Source organism: Parus major, chromosome 2, assembly GCF_001522545.3.
Source record: "Parus major isolate Abel chromosome 2, Parus_major1.1, whole genome shotgun sequence".
In the NCBI taxonomy this organism is placed as follows: Eukaryota; Metazoa; Chordata; class Aves; order Passeriformes; family Paridae; genus Parus; species Parus major.
This window is the reverse complement of record NC_031769.1, coordinates 22,970,818-22,996,206: the sequence shown is the minus strand read 5'-3', so window position 1 is coordinate 22,996,206 and position 25,389 is coordinate 22,970,818. Positions and strand designations below refer to the sequence as shown.

Sequence of the window (25,389 nt, the reverse complement as noted above, 5' to 3'; positions counted from 1 at the left end):
TCGCATCCAGTTGCCATAGCGATACAGAGCCCTCCCTTCCCTCACGACTCAGCCCTCCCAGCAGCCGGGACCCCTCACGGGGAAACATTGGGGAACCTCTCCTCCCCTCGCTTCATGCGTGGCCCAGTATCGTTATCCATTCCTAATAAAACGCTGGAATTTTTCTTCCCCAACGTGGTCTGGCAGCGTCTCTCTCAACACTTCCTTTTTCATACCGGATTTCCCCGTAACCTGCTGTCATTAAGCGAATAATAGCTAAATGTTTAACTCGAGTAGGAGAAGAGGTGATAAATCCATGCAGAATCCTCATTCTTGGTGTACATAAATAAAACGTGTCACTACAGAAAGGCACTCCCGTCATACAGAGCCCTGCTGAGGACGCGCCATCAGGTGCAGGGAGTGCACCTTGCACTGTAAATAACCTTTCACACATGGAAACGGGAGGAGAGACACCGTGTACTTCTTGTGCCATGTACACAGCACTAAGAGTGGCAGCAGAACAGGGTGGAAAATGGCAGGAATGAGCCGAGAAAGATGCGAGCAAAGCTCAGGAGTCCTTGCACAGCCCCCTGGGCCGTGCCGGCCTCCCTCGGCGTGGGTAACCTCCTGATTTCTCAAGGCCAAAAAGGGCATTTCACAACAGGAAAACAACGTAGGCTTGTAAAAACCTGCTCCTTCATCTTTATGTTAGTAGAAGGAGGTTAGTGGAATTGGAAGAAATGCAGTATTAAATGCGAGCTTCATTTCAGCTGCAGTTTCTGAGTGTTTTACGCGTCTGCTGGAAAGGGAGAGGAAATAGGAGTGCAGTTGCTTTGAAATCTCATAATGTCATTCTGTACATTGTTTGTCACGGTGGACTCCTGCTTTTGCTTAACCTGAGTTGCTAAATGAAAAGATAGAATCTCAGAAAACTTGATAGAAATAGTGTCTTAAATACATCTCATGAATAAAAATACTAAGAAAAGGGATAAATGGAGTCAAAAGCTAAATCCGATTGCAAAAGATGTTAGATAAGTTCTTCAGTTTGACATCAAAATACCTGGGTAGTTCTGAAACAGATTGATAAAATCATTTTGGTCTGAGTTAATGGGATTTTTGACTTACTTTAAATATATCATGGAAGCACACTTGGAGACCATGTAAATGGTATTATTTTTGTGAAATCAAAGTATATGCTTATTTCTTTTCCTCATTTGTGAAATACAAATGTGCAGTTACATATTTCTGTAAAATATTTATTGATACCTTATCATGCAGAAGAAAATAAATTAATTTTCTTACTTAAAAATAGTCCATAAAAATAGAAAGGTGTTTAAGAACTTAAACCAGTGCTCACTTCTGTGTTGAGAGTTGTGCAAACAAGGTGTAAAATCCAGATAATATGTTTAATTCCTTTGATCTCTCTAATCAAATATGTTTTAGGTTGTCTAATAGTCATCTTACTTAGCTGGTTTTATATTAATTTATTTTCTTTCTTTGAAACTCATAGGGTCAAGCTGTGAAAGTATCCTGTGGTCATCAGTCAGTATTTTTGAGCTGGATGGAAACTAGGCATCGAGATCACCGGAGTGAAAATACTGCAGAGATTAACAGACATTTGGCAGAGAAACTTGGCATCACAGATGGAGAACAGGTTTGAAATTCTGTCTTTGTTTTCTATTCAAATAAAGAGTATGGAAGATAAGTGAAAAGGTAATACTTCATGAGTTAGCTGTGACCTTGTTTCGTGTATTTAAACAGTCTTTCCGTTTACATCTGCTCATGAGAAAAGTTAACTGTCATGAAATGTCTTGGACATGGAAAGATTTGTTCATTAAACCATTAACAATTGCCTAAACAATGTTAGGATAGGCTTTTGGGTGGGTCTTTGCAGGGCTGGAACAACTATCTTCAGTGGCATTAATTTTAAGAAAATACACTTGTAAGCAATTGAAAAATTTGGAATGGGAATATTTTGCTTGAAGTTTCTGTTGTTTTAAAGTAGCTGTTGGCTTTCTGCATATTCTTGTTTAACTTACTTGGGGTTTAAATTTTCATCCCTTTTTTCACCCCATCACCATATGTCCCTTTCTCTTTGAATATTCGTATTCATCTCTTATGAATATCTGTCTGTCTATCTGTCTATCTATCTATCTACTTCTTGTACATTAACTTCTTACCCTTGAACACTTCGTTAAACTTCTCATAAATGACTCTTTCATTGAGCAGAAGTTAGAGATGCCCAAGAGGCAGACAGTTTTCTGACACAGGACTACTAAAATCTCAAAATCAAAAGATTTTTTTTCTGTTAATAGGTAGACATGTAAATAAACAACAATACAAAAGTACTGCTTTACACAAGCAGTGTTATTGTACAATATATTCTATTTACTTATTCTCTTATATACAAAATTTAGTTCAACATAGTAGAAGACCTCAAAAGAGCAATGTATTATCTTACTTTGTTTACATTTGTTTACTTTTGTGTTTGCTTGTTTACTTTTAAACATATTTTCTCTAGAAATAATGTATCTGTTTGCAGAAATTTCCAGTTTAGTAGTTGAGCAGCCAGGAATCTATCCTTTTCAGTTCTAGCAACTAATAACCTTCAACAGGAAAACAATTGACAAAAGAAACCTAAGAAAACCTCACCCAGCTGTGGCCTGGGAATAATCATCTGTACAATCGAATGAATACATGATTAATTAGGTAGTTTCACCATCATTTTGGATTCAGGAGTTACATGCTTTCTGTGTTTCATAATAGAATGATCTTCTATTGCTGTGGGGGAAAAGATATTCCTCTCAATTATTGCTTCTAACTAAGGACATAGAGGATTTCAAAACTGACTGTTACTTTTGTTAAAGGCAACGTAACACATTTCTCTCAGAGGACAGGTAACTAGTTTTATCTCAGGAAAAAAATTAATGATGTTTCTTTGAAAATTAATTGCAAGATGTTGTTTGCAAATTGTTGGTTTCTTTTGTCAAATGAAACCTTTGGCAAAAACTGACTTTTGAAGTCTGTATTTAATGCATTCTGAAAGACCTAAGCCACAACAGCTTTTACCGCTCCTCTTGATTCACATGATATTAAAACTGTTCTGTGGAGGTGGGGCTGCTTCCTATGAAACCATTCATTAAGGAGCTGGGCTTGCTTTTCTATTGTACTTTTTCTTTATTTTTCAGCTGGTTCTAAGTTTATGCACAAGTAAATGAATTTTTCAACTTTCTAAAATCCTAGGGATTTAAAAATAAAGATTAAAAAAATGGAAAGATCGTTATGTAATCAAGCTGTATTAAAAACTGATTATTTCTTATCGCCTGATACAACTCCTGATGCTTTTAATACTCATTGCTTATTGACATCCCCGAACCTAATGGGATCCATTTCCCATCCATTGAGCACTCATCTGCTTATGAATTACATAGTGTCATTAGGATGGTGTGTGTTCCAAGTAGCGAAAACATGAAATGAAGATGTCAATTTTCTAGTTGGAATAAAGATGGAGCTTTTATATATTTATAAATAAGGAGTTAAGTATTTTGCTGTTACTTTTGCCAGGTGTTTCTTGAACCCTGTTCCCATGTGTCCTCCTGTCAGCAAGTAGAAGTGGAACCACTCACAGCAGATGATTGGGAAATTCTGGTAATAAAACCCCTTCATTGTTCATGTTCTTGTCTTACAGATGACAGAGATTCTGACTCTGCATTTTTTTGCACAATGCCCCATTCTTTTCAGCCTTTAAGAAAATACTAAATGTGAAGGAGTTTAGTTGTATTTTATATTTCAAATGGTGTATTTGTAAGAGACATACAGTTTTTCTTTCTTTAAACAAATGTTAAAAACGTGTGCAGTATTTAATTTATGATGGTATCACATTTCCCCAGGAACTGCATGCTTCCTCCCTTGAAAGACATCTTCTTGACCAGATTCGAGTGGTGTTTCCAAGAGCCATCTTTCCTGTCTGGGTTGAGCAGCACACCCACGTTTACATCAGAATTGGTAAGCAGTACTCAAGGCTCTCGAGGCACCTCCAGTAAGCTGCTTTGCAGGGGTAGATGCATTCATTGGCATCTTTTGCTCATACTTAGGTACACTTGTGCCAGCAGCCCCATATGGGAGATTAGAGCCATGCACGGAGCTTCTGATATGTCCCAAAACACACGGACCTGAGGAGAATATCACCAGCACACCTGCCACAGAAAGTGACATCTTGCTCAAAAATTTTGTGAAAAATAACATGGAACAAGAAGACACATTAAAGGATCCTTTTGCCAAACAACCTTACTTAAAGTCTGGAGTCCTTGAACAGAGTAAGGCTGATGCAAACATGACATTTGGCTCAAATGTTCTCCCAAATATATGGAATTTCATAGGGAACATTTTCTCTAATACATCAGAGCAGAAACAAAAGACTTTGTGTGATAATAATGAAATGAGCGCCTTCAAAGACAAGCTGCTGAACTTAATTCACATGGATTCCATTTTTAGAGTATGTCAGTCCCAGCCTCCCAGCGTACAGAATGTATCCACCACTCATGAATTTCTGAAATGCAATGCTGTTCACGTTTTTCCATGGAATTTAGAATATATTGATTTGGATCCAAATCCTGTAGTATCTTATGGGAAAATTAATGAGCTGCTTTCCCCAAGAGCGCGTCATCAAGAAGCAAAACAAAATCTGCCACTTGAAAAGCAAAATCATTTCATTAATACACAAGAAAAAAATCCTTCTAATTCTAATACTGGCCAAGCATCCAGTGAGGGATCTGTTGTTCAGATCGTTTGGAATGGATTTGAAGACCTAAAGAGTGTCATAGAGTATGGCCACGATGGGGGAGCCCTGCATGCTGGAAGAGTTTGGGTCAGTTTGAGCACACTATATTTTGGGCTTATTATTTTATAATATTTTCTATTGGATAGTTGTGAACTGACTACTTAATGTGCGGTTTTGGGCTGTAGACTTTGTTTAGTTTAGACTAGAGTTTACTAAAACCAAATACTGTTTTGCTAGAGCTGTGCTTTGTACTCATTCTGGACTACATTACTTACCATCATCCTCCAAGATGTACAGTGTACTCTGTGTTTCTGCATGCTTAGCATTTTTACACCAAATGAGGAAGATGTTCCAGCGTTTTTGAAGGGAATATATGCTTTCTTTACAATCTGTGGGTAGCCATTGTATTAATGAGAAAAGTATTTATTTGCATATATTCAGTACTGCATAATAAGACTCTTCATCAGTTAATTCTTTGAAACATGCCTTGACCTAGGGGTCATCAAACAGTAAGTAATGGGGTGGCATATCCTAATGACATATCCTTTTATATGGATATGTCAATATGACAATCCTAGTGGCATATCCTTTTACACACTCTTTAAAAAATACGTCTTGAAGATTAATATCAAATAACCAGCTTGTATAATTTAAACTGTTCTGTTTTCATCTGCCATTTTGCCAGGTGACACAGGTCTGGGTATGGGGATGCTGATATTTCAGCTAGTTCTGATAGAAATACTGCCTGATTATATTCTTTCTTTCCTGGAAGTATGGGCGATCAACAAAAACAAACAAAATGTGCTCCATATCACCAGTTAGCTTTTTTGATGTAATACATTTCTCACCATTCTCTCACTGCTGTGTTAAGAATGAGAGCAAGAGCCTGCAGTGGTCTTTGCCATGAAATCTTTTGACAGAAGTAACAATTTTCCAAATGCCAGCAATCATAAAGTCTCTCACAGTTAAGAAATATTGATGAGATGTTTTCAAATTGGTGTAAGCTTTAAAATAACACAGATTGAAAAGGAGTTTCCTTAAAAGGGCAAACTGACTATTATGATATAGGGGAGACTGGATTTTCTATCTCTCTGTTGCAGAGGTGCTTAATTCTGGTCTCTGTAATGGTCTACATATATTTACTTGCCCACGTAAAATTAATTTTAATCAGCAAATGAAATTAAATTGTTGTTTTTCTCCTATACTAAGAGCATTCTTGCAATGTTCTAAGGACATGTTCTTTTGGGTTTACTGAGTTAGTAGAAGATCAGTTGTAGTGAGCACTTTCATAAAAAGGATAAAAGGTAACTAGAAGTGTGCATGTAAGAGTAAGATTTGGATATCACTGTCAAAGCTAGTTTGCTTCCTAATACTTTTTTTTTCTTGTATTTTAAATATTTCAGATTGCAGATGGTCTGCGAAAAAAACTACATATTGAAATACATTCAACGGTCCGAATTAAGTCAGTTGAATCTATTCCTAAAATTCCTGTATCTCTTACATTGCAACCCAAACAGAACTTAGTGAGTTGATATTACTGGTCACATACTTGTTCATATAGTGGGAAGCTGAAAATGTTGCTCTGGTCAAATTTCGGGGGAGGAGGGGGAAGGAGGGTGTTGTGTTTATTTGTTTTAATTGGTTAGATGATGATCTGGAAGTTGTCTATTGTTGACTATAGAAATAATTTCAGAGAAGTTTTTTTGGGTGTAATTTCTTGTTTTTTTATTTTGACTATGTAAATTTAAGTTAATTGGTTGCTGTGATCTACTTAAACAGAGCTTTTCTAGTATTTTTATTTTGATCAATGTACTGTAAACATCAAGCCATTAAATCTGGGTTGCTCTTGGTAGACAACTCCAGATAGTTACACTGCTAATTGTAACAATTCCCTATTTAAAGAAGCTGGTAGATACCACAGAGGATGGAGAAAATTTAACTTCTCAATTTTGACTTGCTGTTTTCCTGAAGCTACTAAAGGATATAGCACTTTTAACTCATAGCACATTTAAAATCGTAGGGTTTTCCATTATTCTCAAATTTTGAGAATTTCTGATGTCTTTCTTATTAAAAAGGATGTTGATGTGAAGGAGACATGGCATTGGTAGGGAAAATACACATTTTTTGTTAAATTAGGTCTCAAGTATAAAAAAAATCACTGTCAAAAGAGCAGTAATAATAATAATTTTGCATCAAACCTTCATTTGAAGTACATTAATATGGGTTCAAACCTAGCAAATATTAAGCGCATGCCTTTAAACCTACAAAAGAAACACAAAAGAGAAAAAGAGTCATAGGGTTAAGAAGTAAATATCCAGTTTAAGTCTTCTGGGAGAAGACATGCATAAATTTTTCCAACACTGCAATGCCCAGACAATTATAGTGAAAGTATCATCATTTCTATGTGCTGTTTAGTGTTTTGCTTTCTTTTTTATTTTCCTCGTGGTTAATACTTAATTTTTTAAGTTGTATCATTGAATCCCTCAGTTTTCCTGTAAGGGAGACATGTTCTGAGTGAGTATCTGTGACAGTAGGAACATACTTAGTACCAGTTCTCAGAGTCCATCTGATGTATCTCTGGAATTATGTATTTCTTCATAACTTGTGTGATGCTGGCCTGATTATTTCCCATGTTATCTCCCCCTCGAAGCTTTAAATGCAGCACTTGCCATCATAGCAAGGCTTAGGTAGGTTTGTTCTTCATCCCCAGTATTTTAACTTGGTTTCTTACCTACAGAAGAACTGCATTTTGTTTTATTTTGGAGATAAAAGGATTATTATTATGATCCTTGTGGGTCCTTTCCAACTCAGAAAATTCTGTGATAGTCTGGCATTAGTCTACTAAAATAATGAAAAAAGTAGTGATGTGTGCTCTTGTATATTTTAAATACAGATTTCTCCTTTTCCTTTCTAATTCAGTTAAAGGATTTTTTAGTTCTTGGAAGGAAAACAGACAAATGCAGAAAGAATTGTTAGAGTAACTTTCATTTTCCTATCTGAGCACTGCGTCCAGCATCTTCACTGATTCGCCTTTTTCTACATGGGAATTAGGCATCTGTGAGTAGGAACTTAGCTAAGAGATATGGGATCTGGACTCAATTTATTTTCCTATTCCAGTTATCTAGGTGATCTGGGATAAGTTGCTTCATCTCTGTCTGCCTGTTGAAGGTTGTTGGTGATGCCCCTGAACTGGATAAGCCCAGGGTTCTTTTTGTAGTAAAAGGGTATACAAGGAAGAGAGGGGTGTAGTGGGCACCTGAAATAAGTCTCAGGTCAATATTGGTACATATTTTTAAACCCAGGCACTGAGCAGTGCCCTTGGATCTGGGAAGGCAGATAAGTAAAATGTAAACAGAAGCTTTTCCTTGCCCTCAGATCAGCATTCTAAGGGAAAAATCTTTAGAGGTGGTCTAATACTCAGCTGTGTCCATAGCAGGGGCTGCACAAATGCTTTCCCTAGAACAGTTGATAGAAATGGTGTTTGTTGGCAAAATGCTGTTTTCCAAATGAATAAATCTCATACATCTTCTTCCATCTCTCTGCTGCCATAAGAGAAAAAAATGTCTCATGCACAGGAAGAAAACATTTTTATTTATGAACTTCTGGTTTTATTTACCTTCCTCCTTTTTCCTGTTTAGCATAAAGATATACATGAAGATGATGTTAAATGTGCATTCAGTTCTTGGCTGCAGGATTGCACTACTGATGATCATCCATGGATAATGACAAGCACAGACTGTGTACATCTGTCTGTTAAAGAAGGCAAGGATAATACTGTCCTGTCTACTATGGAATTTGCTTAGCCAGTATGCCAATTAATTTCTGTATACACCTTTTAACATAACTGATACCTCTTCACACTGAAAGTGTAAGCTTGAGTTACTTTTTAATAATGATTAACCTTTTTTATGCTTTCATTTTGGATTATATTGTAGTATTATTCTAATCTGTCTTATCTTGTGAGGAATGAAAACTGAATTTATTTGGAGTTCTAGTAGTTGTTCATTGTGTTTTTACAGGAATGGAGGAGTTTGTCCTTAGTGCAGTGCATCCTGTGCACATTGAAGAAAATAAGTCTGAGAATATTTTTATGCTGAGTCCCAGTTTGCTGCAAAAGACAAATATACAAGTAAATATCACATAGTATCAGGTATCAAGTAATTTAAATTGTTATACTTTTTTACAATATATTGTATTTTGTATATTTTTAGTTTCCCTTTTAAAGTAAATAATAGCAGTCTGTTCATTAATTTATATCTAAATCCTTTATGTAATTTTGTAGCTTGAGGACCTGTTGAAATTCCAGGCATGCCATGCTTTTCACTGAGTGTCGCGGAGTCATCAAACTCTCAGAAAAATCAGTTAGAAGAGAGGAAAGTCAGTACTGTCCAAGTTTGAACATCCTTATTTGTATATTTACCATCCTTATACTTAGTTCTCTCCCTTGGTACTTAACCACTTCTCAGTATATCTGGCAGGAACAGTAGCTTGTTCTGGCAAAGATGAGACATATTCCCCATTCAAACCTACCACACTCACCCTGCCTTTTTCTAATATAATTTCTGTGCCTTGTTTATTCCATATTTCATTTCTCAGGAGAATAAATATTTCTATTTAATATTAGAATTACTGCTTCCATTAGAAATTCTGGTTGATCTGATCTGCCTGTTACTTCAGGGTTATGGTTATTGGAGTGTGATAGTGTTGTTTTTTTTAATTATTTTTAAACATACAGTGAAGTTTGGTGGAGAATTAAAGGTGTTTTTTGGCTGTTTAGAATAGAACTTGGCTACAAAATTTAAAATTGCTGTTAAAAAGATAATCAAATGAGTCTTCTTTTACTAGTGGTGAAGTATAAGAAGGCTAGAAATTGTTCAAGTGACTGCAACTAAGATGAAAGAGCAAAATGCATTTCTTAATAGCTGTGTCAACATCTCCTACAAGCCTGTTCTTACTTGTGAACCTCTGCAACCCCTGTTTGTTTGTGCAGCTTTCCATACTAGCTAGTTTAACATACTAGCTAGTGAACAAGATGGAAAAATTCATGACAGATGTTTTGTGAAGTTACTTTTCACCCAGACTCCTGATCAGTTTCACTGTTCTGCCTCATGAGCTCTCCTGCTAGCAGGAGGCACAGGAGAAGGAATAAGCTGCAGGTAGGGGAAGGCATAGTGGGCTGCACAGTCTGTTATAAACAGCACTTGCACCAGAATCTAATCTTACATTATTAAATTACTGTCAACAGTAAATTGTATTTTGGATGTAGTTGTATCTCTTCAATTTCACTGGTGGACCTTTCTTAAAGCACAGCAAAGCATACATGATGCAATGCTGTCTTTGCACAATTCCATAGCCTGATCACTCCATAGCCTTTTTCTATAGTTATATGTCATCTGAAGCCTTTACTCTCCTTTGTTGTAGGTTCTTTTACATCCTGTAAGTAGAAAAGCTGATGATGACAACCAACCACCTATGACTGATGGAGACAAGAACCTTCCATACCTCAAACTAAGTGATTTAGGGTGAGACATTTTCATAGAAAAAACATAGAAACATGGGAGGGAATGGGAATGAGAATTAGAAAAAAAATAACATTGGTGGAAATGCAGACTTTTTGGAAGGTATGCCAGCTCTGAGCAAAACTGTGCATCTTTTGGCTTGTGTCACGTTCAGACTTTTTCCTAGTTTATGCAGATGGTTAGTTTTGTCCTTGAATGGTCTTACTGCAGTGAATAGAAAACTTCATGTGTCTAAAGGTACTCATATACTGAAAGTTTCACCATGTCTGCCAGTAGAATAGCAGGTCTCAGAACTGAGACTGCCTCAGCATGGAAACTCAGAACTGAGCTTTAGAAGTACTTATAGTTCAGCTATTTTTGCTGTTCTAAGTAGTATGAACAGACTTCTACATAGTAGCAAGGGACAGCTGGGTGATTTTAGCTGGGTTGTTCAAATGAAACAAAATTTATAAGTTGCAGCCTGCCAATCCATACTCCCCAGTAACTTTACCTATTTACTTGTTCAGCTAAGGTTCTCAAAGAACTGTAGTTCCTAAAAGTTTCGTCACAGTCATCAGCTGAGAAGAGAAATGCAGAGTGCTGTGGCCTTAAGTCCAAGGGAAAGCAGTGGTACTGTGTAGCCAACGTGAAGGGATGGGGCAGAGGAAACGTGAGCGGCTTGGAGTGTTTTGATAGTGTGCTGTCAGTGCTGGGAAAGGCAGCTGAGAATACAGTCTGTCAGCATTCTAACTTCCCCATAGTGCAAGCTTTACTGCTTACAGAGTGTGCACTGATACTACCTTATGCCATTTAATGTTTCCTTTCCCCTACAGAGGAGTGGGCAAATTAGGAACATCTTTATTTGAACACATAAGCCACAGTCTTCTGGGGCGTCCTTTATCTCAAAAGCTGGCTGCTAATGCTGTGGGACTGCGAAGTGGAGGGGTGCTTCTCACAGGAGGAAAGGTACTCACTTCTGCTTTCACCTGCAAACCTTTGCACATTGTTTTCCATAGTTACAAACTGGTTGATGTTAGTTTTCTTTGGTACTATGCACATTCCAAAGAATAAAGAACAAGCTGAAAAAAAGAGCAGTTAATTGAACAGAGATAATTCAGTAAAATATTATCACACACACACAGACACATTTTGAAGATTACCAATGCCATTTCAATAGGGGATTAATCTACTTTTTGTTTCTATTATAATAAGCACCTCTTGTCTTTGAAGTATTTAAATGAAAATAAAGCATATCTTTTCTCTTGTATTCTAACATAAAATTTGGAGTTGATACTGTTATTTCCTGTTGCCTCTTAGAGTGATCCATTTAATACCGTATGTCACTGAACCTAGTAGATGTCTTAACATTGAACTCAGTGGAATCAGAACACTGTACTGGATGTATCCACTCTGAATTTATTGTTTTTTCACTCTAGAGCTTTGGTCCCTGCCAGGTGATACAGATGCAGAATACATATATAGTTTTACTGAGGAATAAACCCAGTGTGTGTACAGCTTCCCCAGCTTGTTGACTGGTGCATACTGTGCCATAAACACAGAAACACATTGGCTCTGTCAATTTACTTTAGCTCACATTTATTTTTGTAGGGAAGTGGAAAGTCAACATTAGCAAAGGCCATCTGCAAAGAAGCTTTCACTGAACTGGATGCTCATGTAGAAATAATTGACTGTAAAGCTTTAAGAGGTATGATAATAGTTTCTTTTAATCTTGAATGTTTGCTGTACAATAAAGAGGCGCAGCTATGAAGTTACTATATTTGGTCTGAATAATTTTTCTAGCATTTTTGCTGTTTTTGCAAGGATGTTTGATGCCTGACAGTTAGTATCTTCAACAGTCTGATGGAAATACAGCTACTGTAAGTTTATTTCACGCTCTTACCAGTTTCTGTCCCACATGCCTCCACCAATTCAAACCATATTTGCCATGCTAATTTCTAATTCTTACAAAATAGGAAGAAGTTGCAAAAATTGAACTGTGTGTTTTTTCAGCTATGCTAGCTGAAACAAATGTTTTGTTAACAAACTGTAAGTGTTAAAGAATATGTGCATTCAGTGAAAGGATAACACGGGCACCAAAGAAAGGATCAAATGACTAACTGAAACCTGATTTATGGTGGCATATTTACTAATCTAGTGTATTTGGCAATAGGCGTCTAACACTCATGATTATAGATAATGAGATGACTCTTTAGTCTTTGTGAGTTCAAAATAATGATTTTGCACAAAGAAGAGCACAAAGGAGGCATTTTTCTGCTCTTGCATTTCACTGGCTTCCTAAATAGTCTTGCTGTTACAAGGGCAGAAAATACTCAGCTGTTTTCTTACGGAGCCCTTATCCTCACTATATTTCTTTTGCTTAAACCATTGCTTAAGCTGGAGCTCCTTGCACCAGAGAAAAGGGGAAAGATTGATAATGAGCTAGGTCCTTTGCTCTGGAAAATTCTTCCAATTGCAGGATTCTTTAGTAGCTATTTTAGAATGTGGCTCATATTTCCCTGGTTTTAACTGTCTGGAAATTAGACTTGTAGGCTTCTATAGTGGTTAGTAAAAGATGATTAATCTCATTTTAGAACATGTGTAACTTTCTAGTACTTTTTTGATTGAAGATCTGAACTCTTTCCTTTAGTGATTTTTGACTCTGGTTTAATCTTGGTATCTGGATTTATAGATGTGAAGTCAAAATAGACAAAACATTATGAGCAAGATGCACTCAGTCTGATTTATTTCCTGATATTTTGTGTCATTCTAATAGTATTTTGTTTTAGGAAAAAGATTAGTAAACATAAGGAAACATGTGGAAGAAGCTTTTTTAGAGGCAGCATGGAGACAGCCATCCATTCTTCTGATGGATGATCTTGATCACATTGTTGGAGTACCTTCTACACCAGAGCATGAGAACAGCCCTGAAACTGTTCAAAGCAATAGACTTGCTTATGGTAATACTGTTCTGCCTTTGCAACTTAGAATTTCTTACACCTGAGTTGTACTGTCCTACCTGAACAATTCTGTCTGTATCATTTTTGTGATATTCAGGCAGAGACTCACAAATTATGGTATGTAGGCCTTTGTGGACCCCTAGCTGAATCAAAATAATGCACTCTGGATCCAATGTGCATCCACCACTGCTGCTGCTTGGTAGTGCCTGTTGTCAGTACCACTGCCAGTGTTTGAGGCTTCTCCATTCTTTTTTAAGTTACTCATACATTCAAATATGTTGCAATTGATTACAAACTGCAGAGGAATCTAAATAAATCTTTAACCAATAATTACTAATAAATTGATTTTTTGTTTTCCATAATTAATATTTATAACTACAGTGATATATCAATTTGATATTTACTGCTGTTGAGAACCAGCTTCTTCTAGATGAGTACCAACTTCTCTATCATCCTACTTGGTATACATTGTAGAACTTCTGTTTTGTTTTACAATGTAACAATCCAAAACTGTTAAAAATAAGATGATCAGTTGTAGTTTGTAATCCTGTATATGGTTCCTTTTTATTCCTCAAAGTCTAGACAGTGCTAAATTGCAAATTACATCTAAATTACCAAGAGTGATACAGCCATAGCAAAAAATGCCTTCCATTTCTTAGCTCAGTTTGAGGGAGTTAGCATAATTTTTACTGAAATACTTTTGAAATTCAGAAAAATCTTACTATAGTTTCTTCCTAAAAAGATGTGCTAAGTTACATGCAGAATTGTTTGGTTTTCTATTGCTTTTAATTAAGGTATAATGCATACAACTGAGCTTTAGAGTTTTAAAGATTTTTTTCCTTGAAGATCTACCTTGCATCCTTAATTTTTTTTACTTTTATATGTTACCTTTCTCCTGGAGTGCTTATTTTCTAGGCTTAAGATCTGTTTTTTTTTCCTATAACTTTTATTTTTTGTTTGCATGGAGGGAGTAATAGCACACAAAAGTAGATATCATTAGTGGCGTTACAAAATCAGTTTTTTAAAAGCACTTCTACTGGGGTTTTCTTAATGGAATGTGCTGCCCTGGAGAGAATCACTATACCTTTTTTTTCCTAGTTTAAAAAAACAACTGTAAACATGGGAATAAAAATAACATGTTACAAAGCTGTTATATTTTGTGTGCACTAATGCTGCTCTCTGGGTTAGGGTTATTTTTGTTCTTTTGCAATTCATGCAGCAATATCTTCTGTGTTTAGTTTTGAAAGATCTGATGAAAGAAGTTATTTCCATGGGGAGTTTGATTGCATTAATTGCTACGAGTCAGTCTGAACATTCGCTTCATCCTTCCCTGGTTTCAGCACAAGGAACTCATGTATTTCAGTGCTTCAAATGTATTCGAACTCCAGATCAGGTAAATTCAAATAAAAATGGTTAAAATGTTGTTTGCTTTCCCAGCAGCCTCAAATATGATGCTGTAACAGCTGAAAAATAATAGGTTACATTTGAAGATGAGAAAAAAATCCAGAAATCTTAAGAGTTCTTTTGTGATACTTAAGTACCTCAGAACTTATATCTGTCATTATAAAGTTAAAAAAAATTTAAAAGTAATCCAGTGAAAACTCACAGTTGGCCTCACTCTTCAGTGGTAAGAGGAGGGTGACATTTCAGTTCAACATAAGTCAGTTGTCTACCACAGGTGAGATATGCATGTCTCCTTGTTATCTCTAAGGGGATGCTGAAGGAGCAGCTTTGTAGAACATATAAGTCATCAAGGTAGAGAAATTAAATCAAACGTGTGTTTTTTCAGTTCAGTGACATAAGTGTGTCCGTAGAACATGTATTTAAAAATGTTATTAAAACTAAATGTCAATTTTATAGGACAGTTTTAGATTTTTTTCCATATTAATGCTATCCCTCTACTTTTGAACATAGTCCAGTTTGAAAAGAAAAATGAATAGAGAGAAGAATGAACAGTATTAACTTTGATGCAGGAGAAAACAGATACTTTGAAACCCTTGTGCCTTGATGACTCATTTGTATTTAACATGAGTTGTTCCTTGTCTGTGTCTTCAGTCACAAGCCAGCAATTAAAAGCCACTGAGAAGGGGATGCTGTCTTAGATGCAGTTTAACTTTCTCCCACTTCCTGCAAGTCTGCTTTTGTTGTTTTTAATACTAATACTAAAATAAGGATGAGATATCACTGGAAAGGTCAAGGTCTCAAAAGATACCAAATTATTTGAAGTGTTTTTATCTAGTGCAATATATTGCATCTCAAATGTATTCTCTGCTCATACTGACAAAATTAAATATGTCCTTTTTCCTGTGAAAACATTAAAAATAGATGTAAAACAGTAGAATCTGGGGAAGGAGGGATGTTTCGTTACTAATGTTGAATTTAAAGTAACTCTGGTGAGGTGAATATTTAAAATTATAAAACTGGTGAATTTATTGAAGTGCACCTGAAGAACTAGCATTTGTTTATATTGCTTAGGTTTTGTTATTTAAAGGGTTGGTGTTATGAAAATATTTAGGGAAATTTTAGTAAGTCATACCTATTTACTCTCTGAATTCCTGAACTCCATATAAATAGTAAACTCAACACACACTTGAGTTTGACTTAAAATTCTGTTTTACAGAACCAAAGACGTGAAATGCTGTATTCCATAATAAAGAAAAAACTGAATTCTGATCCAAAGGACTTCTCTGATCTTGACCTCCAGTGTATTGCAAAGGAAACAGAAGGTTTTGTTGCTAGAGATTTTACTATGCTGGTTGATCGTGCCATTCATACCTGTGCTTCTAACCAGAATGCATCAGATGATGGTGGTATGTTGACAACAAAATCTCTTATTTCGTAGTCTTACTTCTGTTATCCAGAACTGGTGGAATAATACAGAAAGAAACCCCCAGTTTTTATGTTTAAAATATCTTTAATTGTTACATATTGTAAGGAGTTTGTTACTGGCAGTCTGTGTCATTGGGTTTTTTTCAGGATTTTTTTTTTTTTTTTTTAGCAGATTTGAACCTGTCAACTGTGGATTTTCAAAGGGCTCTAAAGGATTTTACTCCATTAGCTCTGAGAAATGTCAATCTTCATAAACCTAAAGACCTTGGCTGGGACAGGATTGGTGGCTTAAAAGATGTGAAGCAAATGCTCAGGGATACCATCATGTTACCTGCAAAGGTACTAAGTTCCTTTTAATTAGTTATTTGAATTTTGTACATAATATTAGTAGGGAAGAATTATTTTTTTTTAAGGTTTGGAAAGTGTTAGATAGAAAGATGACAGGCATGATTTTCTAACTTTCCAGTCTTCAACTGTTTTCAGCTACTGGAAAACACTTTCTCCTTCTCCTTCTCTCTTCCAAATACAAAAGGCAATGGCTCAGCTTTACTACAGAGCAAGTGTTTCTCTACAGTATTTGAGTATTGCCACACTTGTTTGCAGGGCTTCTGATTAGGCTTTGTAAAGACAACATTTCCAGCTGTTTTCTGCAGTGCTTTTGCTAGGGGAGTATTTTCTCTCAGATGAATGACAATCCATCTATCTGACTTTATTTTACTTTGGCCTTTCTGCCTTGCTTAAAACTTGAATGTTGAGGTGAGCCATTGAGCATTGACTCTTCAAAGAAATGACTGAATGATGTATTTGATCATATCATTCAGTGATTAAAATAGGAATTTAGAACTACCAGGATGGAGAATATAAAGCTCTAGTCCATCCCTATTCTGGCCTGTTTCCTCTTGGTGGAAAATCCCACTTTGTATTTTAGGTGCCTGTGAAACCTGGGAATCTAGTTCAGCCCCAGGTAAACTAAAAACAGACCATATGAGCTGTTGGGATAATACTGGGGATATAATAAATTAGATGTATTCTGTTTAGACAGAAATCATCACTAGTCAGTGAAGTTACAGTACATTACAGAATACTTGCTTATTTTAGAATATATCACATTGAAACTCTTTTCCAGTATCCAGAATTATTTGCAAGCCTGCCCATACGACAAAGATCAGGAGTTTTGCTGTATGGAGCACCTGGAACAGGAAAAACATTGTTGGCAGGAGTGGTTGCGAGAGAGAGTGGAATGAATTTCATCAGCATTAAGGTAGCAAGAGTTTAAGCTTAATTGATTCATTGTATTAACTATATGAAATAACTTTACATAATGCCTGAAACCATGTGCTTGTGAGGGCAAAATACTAAAGTAAGAAACTCACATGTAAAATTTTGCTTGTCTCTCTGGATATCCCTCTGGACATCTGATTCCTTCAACTTCTTAGTACTGAGATTTTTTTTTTTGGTATGCTTATCCATTAGGCAGAATTATAAAATTTAATTAGGTGTTCTTACTTTCTCATTTTTTTGTAAAATGACACCATTTTTTATTCCACTGGAAAATGAAATTGAGCAGTATATTTAAACATTTTTAAAATACAGTGCAAACCTTTGCATTGAAATAATGTAACACATGTTCAGTTATGGTACAAAAATGGAAATGATTACTTTTAAACAAGTTGGAATGCTTGAAAAACTCTGCTGGCTTATCTAGACCCCTTGGCTCTTCTGTTCAGAGATGAAACTGTTTTGGTTACAAGAAAATTCAGTCTAGTATGCAAAATATATGCTGATGTTGAATTACACATTAAAACTAAGAAACATGTTATAAGTACTGTTTTCTGATTATATCTTTTTAGGGACCAGAGCTGCTCAGCAAGTACATTGGAGCAAGTGAACAAGCAGTTCGAGATATATTTAACAGGTGTGTTTTGTAAAGATTTGTGATGTTATCGATAAATTTCACTGATTGAAGCACAAATAAATAATTTTGTTGTCTGAGGAGAGACATGGCATCAGATCATAAAAACTGATTATCTGAAATAATCAGTTGTGCTGAACCAGATGGGTGTATCTTGGCAGGATCAACCTGGCCATCGTTGTTAAAGAGCTGCACATTTTGGCTCCAATGAGGAATTTGCTTTTGAAGCTGAACTCCCAGTTCTCTCCAGCTACAGTGCATTGGTTCACATCATAGAACTGTCTTGGAAAACACATCCTGAATTCTTTTCAGATGATTCCAAAGACAGTTGACTGTACTCCAAGTAGTAATGCACACTCAATACCCAGGGTCATATTAAAGTTGGTATTGAAGTCCTCAATGCCAGTAGTTCTTTTTTTACAAATCTGCTCCTACTGGCCCTCAGTGCTCAATATTGCCAACATATCCTACACAGCCTTTGCTTCTCAACTCTCAACTTACCATGTAGGCAGTCTTTTTGTTAGCTGTCTGTCAGCCTAAAACTCATCTGCACTGATTGGATTTTAGAGCTTTCATGTATATTAATATGACAGTTGAGCACTTAGAAATGATAAAGTGAGTGCAAAGTATGTCCTAAAACTGAGCCGTGATTCTATTGCAGTCCAGTTTTCAGAACCTCTTAAATTCTACAGAAAGCAGATTTTCTATTCTGTCAGTAAATACAACTGTTCTCTGAAGCAAAAAGCAATTACTTTCAATATTTCTAAGCAATTATACCTGTGAATGAAACTTAAACAGAAAAATAAGTATTGGTTTTTTTGGGTTTTTTTCCCCCTTTTAGAGCTCAGGCAGCTAAGCCTTGTATTGTTTTCTTCGATGAGTTTGATTCTATTGCTCCTCGCCGAGGTCACGACAACACAGGAGTTACTGACCGAGTGGTTAACCAGTTGTTGACTCAGTTAGATGGTGTGGAAGGCCTGCAAGGTACCAATTTACCTGTGTGCTCCTTTTTATGCAGAAGTTTGGCAGATGTTAATGGCATTTTTCTTCACTTTCCTAAGGAGTTTATGTGCTAGCTGCTACCAGTCGCCCAGATTTGATTGACCCTGCTTTGTTAAGGCCAGGTCGACTGGATAAATGCCTGTACTGTCCACCTCCTGATCAGGTGAGGAAACAGTTAATTTCACATGAGAGGCAAGGAAAAAAAACAGACTAAAGAGTTTTATTCTCCTTTTCTGTATTATGTAGTGGCATTTCAAACTTGAAAATAGTGGACTTGATTTCCCAGCTCCAGTTATATCCAGGATAATTTCACTGATTTTAATGTCAATGTGTTCACATAAAACTGGAGAAAGAAAAGGCTGTTTACAGTATTCTGGATCAGGTCGTATCCTGTGGATCTAGCTGATTTAAAAGAAAAAAATCTAAAAAGCAGGGAACTAGTCTGCAGAAAGAAATTGGATGCAATGTAGTGTGTATAATGTTCTCCATCTTTCTTTGAAATATGAGTCCAGTGGATTTGCCATTTGCTTAAGCCATAGACCGTCCTTTGTGTTTCTACAGTGTGTGTCCCTGATTACCCATTTTATGAGAAAACATTAGCACTGCTTATTTTCAGATTAGTTCACACATTTAACAAATACCACCACATCATTTCATTCTGACATATACGATATATATCATATATGATGATCCTGTGCCTTAGAAACATAGATGTACTCTCTTTTTTCTTTTTTTTCTTTTCTTCTTTTTTCTTTCTTTTTTTTTTTTTCTGTTTTAAACTTCTGCTTTAGAGTAAGATTATTCAGGTAAACAGAAACATTTAACTTTCATCATACTTTTCTTTACAAAAGGATGTATGAGGAGCAGAGCTCACCTTCATATTTTTATGTGTTTCATATATAAAAATCCCAGATACTGGCTCAGTATATTAAAGAAATATATTCTCTGTATACCACATTTGGTTATGGTAGTATCATTCTAGTATTAGGGCAGTATCTTCTTGAAAAAAGATCCTTCCTTCCTCAGAGAGGAAGTGCCTGGTGACAGGGCCAAAGCACCATCTAGCAGTCAGGACAAGGAAAATAACAGGTTGCTTTACTGACATTTTTTTTTTCCTTTTTTCCAGAACTCACGCTATGAAATCTTAAAAGCTCTCAGTCATTCCCTGTCCTTGGCAAATGATGTGGACTTTCAGGATTTGGCATCAAAAACAGAACAGTTCACAGGGGCTGACCTAAAAGCTTTATTATACAATGCCCAATTGGAAGCAATCCATACTAATTTAAATTTAGGTTTAACACAGGTAAATAAAACTGGTATAGAAGAAGTCTTTCCTATTTATTTTTATGTTGATATGTTTGAAAGAGTTAATTGTATAAATCCTTAGTTTTTTTAGCAAAATTATGTTTTCTTATATTTTTATACAGAGGATTAACATTTTAAAATGTTTGTAGAAAAATACAAGAATAATCCATTGGTTTAAATACTTCCTAAACATCAGGTTTTTCTCATTTAACGATAGGTATTTATTGTTAAATAGATGTATGTAAGCCCAAATGTGTTTATCACAGTTGTGAGGAATAACTAACAGATTGACAGGAGGGGATCCCACACTGAATTTCTTAGGAGCAGATAGCAGATTCAGTTTTGAGATGACAGATTTTTGGATGATGGAGGAAACAAGAAATTGGTGGGTTTTGGGGAATTGTTCCAGTAGACTGGGTATGACTGAAGTCAGGAGAGAAGTGGCAATACCTGAAATGGCCAGCTCTGCCTCATATTCCAGGCACCAGCTAGTACTTGAACTTCCCAAGTACAGGATTCTACCCTTGGTTTGTACCCCTCATGTAACTGACAGATCCTTCCTCTTCTAGCCTCTGCTCAGCCACCTCTCTTCATATTTTTAACGCCTCTCCCCCCCTGCCCTCTGGTTCTAGCTGGAAGGGAGCTGCCATGGCTTCCACTACTCGGTGGCCAAAGGGAAGGGTTGGGTCAGGGGTGCAAATGAAGGAGACCCTCTTGAATTCTTTTTGCCCCAGCTGTTACCAAGGAATTGGGCTCTAAGGATGTGACTCTTAGTATTGAGAGGGATTTCCAGCATGTCTTCCCTAACACTTCCTTCACTTGTAACATCAGTAAGTAAGTAGTTGATTGATACCTCATGATTATCCATCATGGGAACAGATTGTTGTCTGAAGCAGTGGTCTCCAGAGTGGTATGCACCCACCCCAGAGAGAGCACAAGGCAGTCCGTTGATGTGAAGGAAGAAAATATTAGAACTTCAGTGGTACATGTATATAATTTACAATATCCATATGCTTGGTAGAGTGCACTCAGAAATTTTTGACTGATAGAGGTGAAAAGAGGTTTGCAGACACCAGTCTAAAGCAGCAATTCTGATTTCCACATCAGCATTTAAAGTGTAGTGGCTATGACTTAAAACAACTACAGCAGTTAGGCACTATAAAAGTAGACTCACTTCAGCCTCCTAGAGCATTTTGCACAAAATACTAATTTGTTTGGTGGGTAAAGTTGAGACAGAAGTGGTACAGTTCTACAACACAAACACATATGTGAACTTTCCCAATACTTGCTATTAGTGAAAGTGTGAGGCAGTGGAAGCAACAAAACCTTAAAATTATCTACTGAAATTATTTTTCTAGCATGAAGACAGAAAGTTCTTAAACGTATTAAATTTTCTTAACAAAATATTTGGAAATACACTCCTAGAGAAAGACAGATTAGTACTGGAATCAAATGTAAATTGATATTCTCATTTGCACTGTATATCAAATCCTTTCATGTATTTCTAATTGTAGTTTGTTACAAGTTAACTCTAGTAATGTTCTGTTCTTTGTTACAGGATTTTGGATCTAGTTCTGATAGTGACTTCAGTCTCTCTTCCATGGTTTTTCTTAACCACAGCAGTGGCTCAGATGATTCAGCAATAGATGGAGAAGCGGGGCTAGAGCACTCTCTTATTTCTTTAGACATGTCTGACTTGCTTCCTGAAGATCCAAGGTCCAACATATATCGCCTTTATTTTGGAAGCTCTTATGAATCAGAGCTGGGAAATGGAACTCCTTCAGAGCTGGTAAATTATTCACTTAATGCTTTGAATTTTCTAAATATTATTAGTTGAGAAGCAGAAATAAACATGTAATTTTCCTGGTTCAGTTTAAAAATACAGTTATGTCTCCTTCGACCTTCAGACTGTCTTCACATTGTACTTAGTAGTCAACAGTCAGGAAGGGGGTGGAAGGATGTGATCTGAGAAAATGAAATATGGACTTCTCTGCAACCTTGCAGGAGTTTAAAATCAAAATCCCAGATTACTGCTTAATACTTTATAATTAAGCAAATTGCATTCATATTAGATTTTACTCTCTGGTCAAAAGGCTTGTTCCCTTACAAAGTTCAATGCTAAAACACTACTTGACTTTTTGGTGGTTGTTTTTTTTTTTTTTTTTGTTTTTTCTTTAACTTAGTTTTATTACTAAAGAGTGACAACTCAGCTTTCAAGAATTAAGTCTCAAGAATCAGTGAACCTTCCTCAATTCCCAATAAAATGTGCATTAATAGAATAATCAGACCATAGAATTTTGAAGAAGGACAGAACTAAACCTTAGCTTCCATCATTGTCTTTAAGAAGAAGAATTCCTGATGCACCATGTTGCACAGAAAGCAGCATGTTCTCTGGCCAGTTTGCAGGTAGGGATGTGCAGGTTGGCTGCCCAGCACCTGCACAGTGATCAGCTGATCTCTCTTGGCTGGCAGGTCAGCAGAACAGGGTATGCTGCCTCGGAGCTCCTTACAGTGAACACATGATTTCAGAATTTGTGTGTGATCTGTGGGAAACTAATTTTCAAAATTAATTTCAATCTGTTGTAGAACTGTTACTACAAGTAGTAATCAAAGTTCTTGACTCTTGTTTTCAAAACCGGTTTGCATTGATTCTTAAAGCCAAAAATAACTTTGACATTAAAGAAGTAACTACTGACTGCTAAGGTGCTTTGGTATATTTTATCTTGCATTATGGGTGATAGTGTTTGATTAATCTAACTTCAAAGACTTAGTTTTCCTCTGACTATGAAAATTCTTCAGCAAGGATTCTACGAGGACTTTGATCTCCTAAAGTTGTTGAATTGGAAAGGTGCTTGCTTATCAAGTACAGAGAGAATTTGGAGGTGATGAACATTTAAGTTCCAAAGCTAACTACATAAACTTATCTAGATTTCAGAACCACTGATTTTTCTAAGTAATTAAAGCAATGGACTTAGGAGACCTTTATTCTTTGTTAGATGGGCCATTACAAAAATGCTTACATATTTTCCAGACATGAAACACTCGATTTTCTAATTTGGCCTTTTGCCCAAACACTTTGGCATATTAACTTAAAACTTTCTGTTCAAAAAATTACATATGTAATATATTGTAAAGAGGAAGTACTCTCTTAGCCAGTGGAGGTAAGCTTATATTGAATTGTAGGCTAATTCCTAATGATGGAGTTGTTTATTTGGATCCATAATGAATTAATGTATTTCCTCTTGTGATCAATTTAGAGCTCTCTGTGTTTGTCCGGTCCAAACTCCATAACTTATGACCTTACCAGCATCACTCACAGAGATGTTGTATCCTCACAACCTGCAATGTTTAGAGAAGCTTCTCAAGAAGGATCCCTGGAGAACCAGGAGCAGCAAGCAGAGCACCTGAGGACAGAAATCAATGCTAGCAAGGCCAATTACAGAAGCAAGAATGGAGTATGGCACTTTCTAAAATTATTATTTAGTCTTAACACTTCTCTGTTGTCTTTCTGCACTTATTGGGATTTCAGTAAATAATTTCTGCAATAATATTAAATACTATGTAACAAAAGTAGCAAAGATAAATGAAACTTAGTTTGATGAAAATAAGCCAGATGTTAGCATTTATATAATTCAACAGTTATTTCTGTTATTTATTAATATGGAGGGGGGAAAGTTGTGACCGTATTTTTAATACATTTGTCTGTACATTTGATGGGGAGGTTCCATAGTTAATTTTACTGATGGCACTGTGTTTCTGCAGAAACTTTTCATTGTCTCTTCATGGCTCTTTTCAAGGAGGACAGCACCTTTAATCAATCAATGCTTCCCAAGACCACTTTAACTATTACCCAGTCTCATCTGATGACTGCTCTTCAGGGTATGAGACCATCCATTAGTCAGGATGACTGGAAGCATTTCACTGAACTGTAAGTAATTTTTTTGTAATTTTGAATTCAGTGGAGATGTGGTCTTACCACATTTCTTATACATCAGAAGCACAATGATTTTAATTAAATGTGGAGATGGGCAGCAGATAGCTGATAGGTTTTGACAGCAGTTTTTAAAGAAATATTAAGTTACATAGTGGGAAACTGTTTTACCAATGAATTGTCTTTTTCATGTAGGACCTAGAAATAACAGACCAGAACCCCCATAACAGACCAGTATGTTAAGAGCTATAACAGTACAAAGAGGCTCTTTAAGTTCTAGGTCCTTCCTGCTTCCACTTAGTAGCTCCTTGTATTTTCAAAATGCTGGAATTTGGCCCTATATAGTGATCTTAGTGGTCTTTGTAGCTGCTGTGTTTGGGAAAGGCAGTAATCTGTAGAGGTATAAACATACTGAAAAGGAGAATGTGTCTTGAGAATGAGATCAAAATGCTTGGAAAAAAAACAAAGGAAGCAGGGCAGAGAGCTCTCTGAGTTAGGTTTATGGGTGATAACTCCTCCAGGTCCCCAGGTCTGAGGAGATGGGCACTCTTCATTTCCAAAAACATTTACTTAAACATTTGGAGTTCTGTGCTGCAGTAATATGCATCTGAAGAGGCAGACACAAAAACCGCATTTTGTAAGAATTTGCTAATGTCTTGTTTTTTTTTTTTGTTTCCAGGTATGATAATTTTCAGAATCCCAAGAAGAGTAAAGTACAGATTGGTGCAACATTCAGACCAGGACAAAAAATTACTCTAGCTTAGTAACTTGTATTTGCTTGTAATTGCTGAACTGTAACTGGAAATTACAGATATGATGAAATCAGATTATTTATATTCATATGGATTTATTAATGCAGCAGTGAAGATAAGTTTCTTTTAAACTTACATGCTGTAAAATTATGTCACATTTTATTTTGAAGAAAATTGTCCTCCTTTAGATTGATATTAAATTTTTTGAGAGAACATTTGTTACGTTCTGTCCAGTTGTTTATCATATAAACTTTTAAACTTTGGGTTTTAATAATTTACTTGCCAAAATCCAACAATGATTTCCTGTCCCTGCTTACTCCCTTGCAACAAATAGACTGTAATATTAATGGGGGATATGTTTTTAAAATACTCTATAAAGCTATTCCCTAATGGCCTTTGGAAGGCTTAGAGGAGTGTGGTACTTCATATGTATATTCTCAGACA

General features: G+C 36.1%; 1 protein-coding gene across 3 annotated transcripts in view; it reads left to right on the top strand.

The window, feature by feature from the left end:
* Positions 1–25,167, top strand: part of PEX1 (peroxisomal biogenesis factor 1) — a 25,432-nt gene extending 265 nt beyond the window's left edge. Inside the window, exons 2-24 of one of the 3 annotated variants that reach the window (XR_001519724.2) lie at positions 1,490–1,633; positions 3,544–3,627; positions 3,870–3,984; positions 4,074–4,846; positions 6,163–6,282; positions 8,398–8,521; positions 8,779–8,888; positions 10,181–10,281; positions 11,091–11,223; positions 11,866–11,962; positions 13,044–13,214; positions 14,453–14,607; positions 15,835–16,024; positions 16,213–16,382; positions 17,170–17,304; positions 17,894–17,958; positions 18,797–18,939; positions 19,017–19,120; positions 20,084–20,260; positions 21,821–22,051; positions 23,520–23,717; positions 24,025–24,190; positions 24,873–25,167. Coding sequence is in view for 2 of the 3 variants with exons in the window: in XM_015619570.3 (XP_015475056.1) it covers positions 1,490–1,633; positions 3,544–3,627; positions 3,870–3,984; positions 4,074–4,846; positions 6,163–6,282; positions 8,398–8,521; positions 8,779–8,888; positions 10,181–10,281; positions 11,091–11,223; positions 11,866–11,962; positions 13,044–13,214; positions 14,453–14,607; positions 15,835–16,024; positions 16,213–16,382; positions 17,170–17,304; positions 17,894–17,958; positions 18,797–18,939; positions 19,017–19,120; positions 20,084–20,260; positions 21,821–22,051; positions 23,520–23,717; positions 24,060–24,190; positions 24,873–24,957 (3,756 nt within the window). In the remaining variant the exon portion in view is untranslated. The remainder of the gene's footprint in view (positions 1–1,489; positions 1,634–3,543; positions 3,628–3,869; positions 3,985–4,073; positions 4,847–6,162; positions 6,283–8,397; positions 8,522–8,778; positions 8,889–10,180; positions 10,282–11,090; positions 11,224–11,865; positions 11,963–13,043; positions 13,215–14,452; positions 14,608–15,834; positions 16,025–16,212; positions 16,383–17,169; positions 17,305–17,893; positions 17,959–18,796; positions 18,940–19,016; positions 19,121–20,083; positions 20,261–21,820; positions 22,052–23,519; positions 23,718–24,024; positions 24,191–24,872) is intronic. The other 2 variants (XM_015619570.3, XM_015619571.3) reach the window with 2 other exon arrangements.
* The last annotated feature ends 222 nt before the right edge of the window (positions 25,168–25,389 follow it).